Below are 7,768 nucleotides of genomic sequence, written 5' to 3'. Positions count from 1 at the left end.
ATATATATATATATATATATATATATACACACACAATGGAATATTATGCAACCATCAAAAAATGAAATCTTGCCATTTGCAACGACGTGGATGGAACTAGAGGGTATTATGCTAAGCAAAATAAGTCAATCAGAGAAAGACAATTATATGATCTCACTGATACATGGAATTTAAGAAACAAGGCAGAGGATCATAGGGGAAGAGAGGAAAAAATGAAACAAGACAAAACCAGAGAGGGAGACAAACCATAAGAGACTCGTAATCTTAGGAAATAAATTGAGGGTTGCTGGAGTGGAGCGGGGTGGTAGGGATGGGGTGGCTGGGTGATGAAAGGGTATGTGTTGTGGTGAGCGCTGTGTGTTGTGTAAGACTGATGAATCACTGACCTGTACCACCGAAACCAATAATACATTATATGTTAATAATAAAAATAAAAAAATAAAAATAAACACTGTTTCTTATATAAATTCTTTTTGCAAATTAACTATACTGGGGCCTAAGTTATATATAGTAAAATGCACCATTTTAATTTGTACAATTCAACAATTAAAAAAAGATATACTGACATCACAGAAAATAGTTCTGCCATGCCCTTTTGCAAATGTGGTATTAACTATATTTTAATGCTAATTTGCTGATTTAGATAATTTTTCTATGGATATTTGATATATTAACATTTGGGAAGCTGGGTAAAGCTTACAGGAGAATTGTGTGTACTATTTTTACAAGTTTTTATAAGTCTAAAATTATTACAAAATAGAGTTTAAAAAAGAAAGTCAAACTAAATCTAAAAAGAAAAAAATTAAAATGTCAATTGAGGATGATTTTTATAAGCTGTTAATTTTAGTAAAAAACACTAAAATGTTTTAATCCAATTTACCCACGCAGTTTTTAAAATAGATTGTCTTTTATTTATTTTTGATCACTCATATATAATGTGTAAGTTAATGTTTACTGCTTTGGGTACAAAAAAGGCTGAAAAAGCCTGAAATGTGTTGTAGTGGGGGAAAAGGACATTACCTCTAAAATTAATGTCCAACCTGATTTCTTTAAAAATTTTGTACTGAGTGTTTTGATAACCCAAGATGACTTAAATATAACCTTTCCAAAAACACATTACTTTTGCAGTATCAGATATTTGACAACCAACCATCTGCAACTGTATCCTACTCCTATAAATCCTATATATCCCCCTCTGTCATACATGAAAACTATTGTATGGAACAATTTTAGTATATATTTCATAGTGAATGTGGTTTATATTGAATTAATAAATCTGTTGAGATACCAGAAATTACTGAATTAAATTACATTCACCAAGTTCAAAAGTACACTGATTTTCCCTTTTCCAATCACCAAATGTGTGTGTATTCATAAACAGATACAAACCCCATTTCAAAATCTGTGCCATTTAATAAGGTTAAACACTTAACAATCTGGTACAAATATTCTCATTTTTAAAAAGATACATATATGCATTTTACATAATTGTTTAAATTAAAGAAAATACTAAAAGAAAACAGAGCTAAAATTCTACTTATATTTTTCTCCAATTTACATAGCTAAATCAATTGTATATAGTTCTTTCAGATATAAGAGTTTTAGATTTTTATGTGCTACAAATAAGGAAATCTAAATGTTAAAAGTAAGTTTTAAGATATATATCCAATTATGTACAAAAATCACCACAGGTCAATTTATAGATTCAAGTTTAATATAAAATTAATCATATAAATTGTGAAAAAATATACTATGAAAAATTTTGTTCTTAAAGTAGCATACCAACAACACATATAACCTAGTTGATTCAAAAGTATAAATAATGTTTATAAATTATAGTAGTGTCTACACTGCCCTGTCATGAAAGGAGGTATTCTTTGTAAATATGTATAAGAGTCTGACTTCTTTCAAGGGTCAAAATTATTTTCACTTTACCCATTTTCATTAAAAAGTTTATAAAAATGCATCATCTTATAAAATTGAGTACACTGAATAAGACGAAACCCTTCATAACTAAAAACCATTGGGAATGCCAATTATTAAGTGACTTGTTCAAACTATTTGTATAGATAGGGTGATTTTTTTCTTCTCTCTAAATTAAGTATGAACTTCAACACTTTTCTTAATCGGTAAAATTCTTGACCAGGTAGAAGTATTTGTTGTTGTTCACCGATCTATTTCCTCCACATTCTGAGTAGACAAAGTTGGCTTAAATCTGAACTGAAGACATGGAGTGTTATAATGTTATCAGATATGTGAAATACTTTATCTTTCAAATAAATGGATCAGTTAAAGTCAAGCAACCCTAATACATACCTACTATGAGCAAAGCACTATTTTAGGTGCTATAAATAATATACTAAGTAACAAGTTTTTAAAACGAGAAAAATTAAATTACTGACTTATGTAAACACTGATCAACAGTTCATGAAGAAATCTTTTCAAAGAAAACCAATAAAATGCACCTAAGCCATTAAAAAAATCTTTTCATATATAATTGGCACTTTTCTTTACTGAATCTGGTACTTTTTCCTGGAGGACATATAATTGAATACTGTCTTGGAATCATTAAAGTGTTAAAAATAGGCAAGATTAGCAAATTACCTCCGGGAATTCTTGAGAATATATGCATATGTAATGCTATTTCTGAATTCACTATATACTGGGACACAAAGAAGATAATCAACCTATATTTTAATAGTTCAGTAACCTTTTATGATAAAGGACAGACTAGTGTATATAAATTTAAAAACAAAATAGCTAGTTTTAAATTCATGAATATGTAATAGTAATAGTTCTTAAAAATCATCACATAAATTTGATTAGTTTACATTTTTATACCACAAATTTTCCTAAATAAGCCCAAACTACTGGCAATGATAATTAAAATAAAACAAGTTGCAAGAAGAACAGAAATGTCACTTTGTCTTTAAAATGTAAACTTTTAACTAATAATTGGCTATTTTTTCTAATTTAGTTTATTATCTTGTTATTTCACAGCTGGACAATGGGAAGTGTCTGTGTGTGTCTGTGTGTGTGTGTGTCTGTGTGTGTGTGTGTCTGTCTGTGTGTGTGTGTGTGTGTGTGTGTGTGTGTGTGTCTGTGTGTGTTCTGAGGCTTTTGGTGGGCTCTGAAGGCACAGGTCTGTTTCTTACGTTAAAACAAAAATAAACAAGTCCATAAATGTACAGAAAACACATTTAATTATAAAATACCAACTTTTAAAATGTGATTGTCCATATTGGGTAGATACTGCTGCAATGGCAATGTGCACTCTTACAAATGATGGCCAATTTTCCAGCTGTAAAACAGTCTCCTTTTTCTATTTCACCCTTCATTTCCTGTATTGCTGAGATCACATTCTACTGAAACAGTACTCACAACTGTTTTCTGATTTTCAAATGATACATCTGTGCCTAATGGTGGCGGCTTATACAAAAAGACTGCACACCCATTGAAGAAAACGGTGATAGTTTTACAAGTAACACCTAAATATAAAAACAAAAATTAATCATGCATTTGGGCCTTCAAGTATTAGAAAAATGAATTCTCACTGAGAAATTCCTCACAAATAGAAACCTACTTTAAAGAGGAGTATATGCATCATAGTTCCATGTTTTAAATTTTTAAAATTTTAGAGAGGTGATATTCTTCAGCAAAATATTTCTATACAATTCAATGAACTAGACCTTAATTTTCTTTCTAAACATTAAAACTGTACAATAACTATTCTTTTCTTCATTATGATTGTACATTCTTATAAAGTATTATATACAATTAAATAAATCTATGTTCTACTTCTAGCTTTATTAACACCACATCATATGTATAAAAAATTGCAAGAAATGAAGTCAATGACAAAATAAAATAGCTTACAATATCCTTGAACCTAAATAATAAGTTGTAGAATTTTCATGTCCATGATGGAAAATAATTCTAAAAATAAAAAGGCTTTGGGGTTCTTAGGAGAAAGCCTCCATAAAATATACCATATTGAATACTCAACCAAATTTAAGTATCAACTAAAAATGTGAAACAATGAGATTCACTGCACAAGTTTTGTTTTCAAAGGACTCTGATTTTGAGCTTGGCTATATAAAGAGAAACTATTCCTGGCCAGAGTATAAGCATTTAAGTGACAGTTGAATAAACTAAATGGCCTCACAATATAGTTTCTTCAGTACATAATTTGTGTTAGCCATTAGTATTTTACTCAAAATGTGTGTTTGAAAAACATGAATTCTAATTGAACTAAGCATTTATAGATTTACAGGAAGACTAATTAGGCAGGTACTACCACGATTAATGTTTTTAGAAAATTTAAAGGTATATATGGTTTGGGGAAAAAAAATTCTCACATTCACCACAGAGTAGAAAGGGGAACAATTCATTATTTGTATCTTCTGGTCAAAAAGTACATGCATAACCAATTAAATGATATTTTAAACATAAAAACACAGTGAATAAAAAAGGTTCAACAAGTAAAAGTTGTGAAAAGATTAATTTTGCCTATTCTAGCCAATATTTACCCCCCATTACATTTTTGGATTTATGTATTTATTTCTTCAGTGGGTATTTTATTATTTTGTCATTACAAATTAAGACACCATTCTCTGGGTTTAAATGCATTAAGATTAATAAGCTCTCTTGATACATGTGCCAAAATACACACAATGAAAATCACACATTATGTAATAATACATACATATATGTGTGTATGTTCATCTAGGATTTCTCTTTTTATTGAATTATAATTGATGTACAACTTATATTAGTTTCAGATGTACAAGAGTAATCTGATATTTTTAAACATTATGAAATGATCACAATAGGTCGTTACCATCTGTCTCCATACAAAGTTATTACAATACTATTTTTTTAATTTACTTTTTTTTTTTAGAAAGATCAGGGGCTGAAGGAGAGAAAGAATCTTAAGCAGGCTTCAGGATCAGTGCAGAATCTAACTCGGGGCTCAATCTCACGATGCTGAGATCACTACCTGAGCCAATTCAAGAGTCGGATGCTTAACCAACCAAGCCGCCCAGGCGCCCTTATGATATTATTGACTATATATCTTATGCTGTAAATTACGTCCCTGTGACCTATTTTATAACTGGAAATTTGTACCTTTTGCTCTCCTTCATCTATTTTGCCTGTCTGCTCACTCCCCTCTGTCAACCACCAGTTTGTTCTCTGTATCCATCAGTCTGTTTGTTTTGTTTTGTTTCATTTTTTTGGCTTTTTTAGATTCTATTTATAAGTGAAATCATACATAATTTGTCTTTATCTGACCTATGTCATTTGGCATAATACCATCTAGGTCCATTTATGCTGTCACAAATAGTAAGATTTCATTCTTTTTATTGCACTGGATATATAAACCACATTTTCTTTATCCATTCACCTACTAATTGACCCTTGGGTTACTTTCATATCTTATTTTAAATAATGCTGCAATAAACATAGGGGTACATACATCCTTTTCAATTAGTGTTTTTGTTTTCTTCAGATAAATACCCAGAAATAACCAGAGGTAGAATTACTAGATCATATGGTAGTCCTAGTTTTAATTTTTTGAGGAAACACCATACTGTTTTCCATAGTGGCTGCACCAGTCTGTATTCTGACCAATAGTGCATGAGAGTTTCCTTTTCTCCAAATCCTCACCAATAATTGTTATTTCTTCTTTTTGATAATAGCCATTCTGAGGGGTGTGAGGTGGTATCTCGTTATGGTTTTGATTTGCATTTCCCTGATGATGAGTGATGATAAGCATCTTTTCATTTGTCTGTTGGCCATCTGGATGTCTTCTTTTGAAAAAATGTCTATGAGATCCTCTGTCTGTCTTTTAATCAGGTTGTTTGCTTTTGTTGTTGTTGTTATTGAGTTGTGTAAGTTCTTTATATAGTTTGGATACTGACTCCTTACTGGCCATCTAATTTCCAAGTATCTTCTTCCATTCAGTAGTTTTCCTTTCCATTTGTTGATCGTTTCCTTCACTGTACAAAAAAGCTTTTTAGTTTGACGTAGTCCCTTTGTCTATTTTTGCTTTTGTTTCCCTGGCCTGAAGAGACAGATCCAAAAAAATATTATTAAGGCTGCTGTCAAAGAGCTTACTGTCTATGTTTTCTTCTAGGAGTTTTATGGTTTCTGGTCTTGCATTTAAGTCTTTAACACATTTTGAGTTTACTGTTGTGTATGGTGTAAGAAAGTGGTCCAATTTCATTCTTTTGCATGTAGCTGTCCAGTTTTCCCAGCACCATTTATTGAAGAGACTGTCTTTTCTCGATTGAATGTTCTTGCCTCCTTTATTGTAGATTAATTGAGCATATAAATGTGGGTTTAGTTCTGGGCTCTCTTTGGTGCAACTGTAAAAGGATTCTTAATTTCCCTTTCTCATAGTTTGCTGTTAGTACAGAGAAATGCAAAAGATTTCTGTATATTAATTTTGTATCCTGCAACTTCTGCATTTGTTTTAGTTCCAATAGTTTTTTGGTGGAGTTCCAATACTATGTTGAATAAAAGTGGTGAGAATGAACATTCGTACTATGTTCCTGATCTTAGAAGAAAAGTTTTAGATTTTTATTGTTGAGTATTATGTTAGCTGTGGCTTTGTCATATATCGCCTTTATTATGTTGAGGTATATTCCCTCTATACCTACTTTGGCTAGAGCTTTTATCATAAATGGACGTTGAATTTTATCGGATGTTTTCCTTCTATTTTTGAGATGGTCATATTTTTATCCTTCATTTTGTTAAAGTCATGTGTCACGCTGATTGGTTTGTGGGTGTTGAACAAACATTGCATCCCTGGAATGAATCCCACTTAGTCAGGGTGTATGATCCTTTTAATATATTGCTGAATTAAGTTTGATATTTTGTCGAGGACTTTTGTATCTATGTTCATTAGGGATATTGGCTTGTAATTGTCTTTTTTGTAGTGTCTTTGTCTGGTTTTAATATGAGGATAATGCTGGGCTCATAAAATGAGTTTGGAAGTGTTCTTTCCTCTTCAATTTTTTTCAATAATTTGAGAAGGATAAGTACTAACTCTTTAAATTTTTGGTAAAATTCACCTATGAAGTCATCTGGACCTGGACCTGGACCTTTGCTGGGAGTTTTTTGATTACTGATTTAATCTCATTACTAGCAATTGGTCTATTTTCTATTCAGATTTTCTATTTATTCAAGACTCAGTCTTGAAGATTATAGGTTTCTAGGAATTTATCCATTACTTCTAGGTTGTCTAATTTGCTGGTGTGTAAGTGTTCATAATATCCTCTTATGATCCTTTGTATTTCTGTGGTGTCCATGTAATTTCTCTTCTATCATTTCTGATTTTGTTGGGCTCTCTTTTTTCTTGATGAATCTAGTTAAAGGCCTGTTGATTTTGCTGATCTTTTCAAAGAACCAGCTCTCAGTTTCACTGATCATTTCTATTGCTTTTTTAGTCTCTATTCCACTTATTTTTGTCCTGCTCTTTATTATTTTCTTCCTTCTAAGAACTTTGTGCTTTGTTTTCTCTTCTTTTTCTAGTTCCCTTAAATATAAAGTTAGATTGTTTGAGATTTTGATTTTTTTTTTTTAAGATTTTATTTATTTGACAGAGAGAGACACAGCAAGAGAGGGAACACAAGCAGGCGGAGAGGGAGAAGCAGGCTTCCCGCTGAGCAGGGAGCCTGACGTGGGGCTCAATCCCAGGACCCTGGGACCATGACCTGACCCGAAGGCAAATGCTTAACAACTGAGCCACCCAGGTGCCCCGTGA

General features: G+C 31.5%; 1 protein-coding gene across 1 annotated transcript in view; it reads right to left on the bottom strand.

Moving 5' to 3' along the window:
- Positions 1–3,085: 3,085 nt before the first annotated feature.
- SLCO4C1 (solute carrier organic anion transporter family member 4C1) overlaps positions 3,086–7,768 on the bottom strand; it is a 70,466-nt gene continuing 65,783 nt past the window's right edge. Inside the window, exon 13 of the mRNA XM_078067002.1 lies at positions 3,086–3,488. Coding sequence (XP_077923128.1) covers positions 3,328–3,488 — 161 coding nt within the window. The 3' untranslated portion in view covers positions 3,086–3,327. The remainder of the gene's footprint in view (positions 3,489–7,768) is intronic.

Source organism: Halichoerus grypus, chromosome 2 (genome assembly GCF_964656455.1).
Source record: "Halichoerus grypus chromosome 2, mHalGry1.hap1.1, whole genome shotgun sequence".
Taxonomy (NCBI): domain Eukaryota; kingdom Metazoa; phylum Chordata; class Mammalia; order Carnivora; family Phocidae; genus Halichoerus; species Halichoerus grypus.
This window is presented reverse-complemented; position numbering and strand designations above follow the sequence as displayed.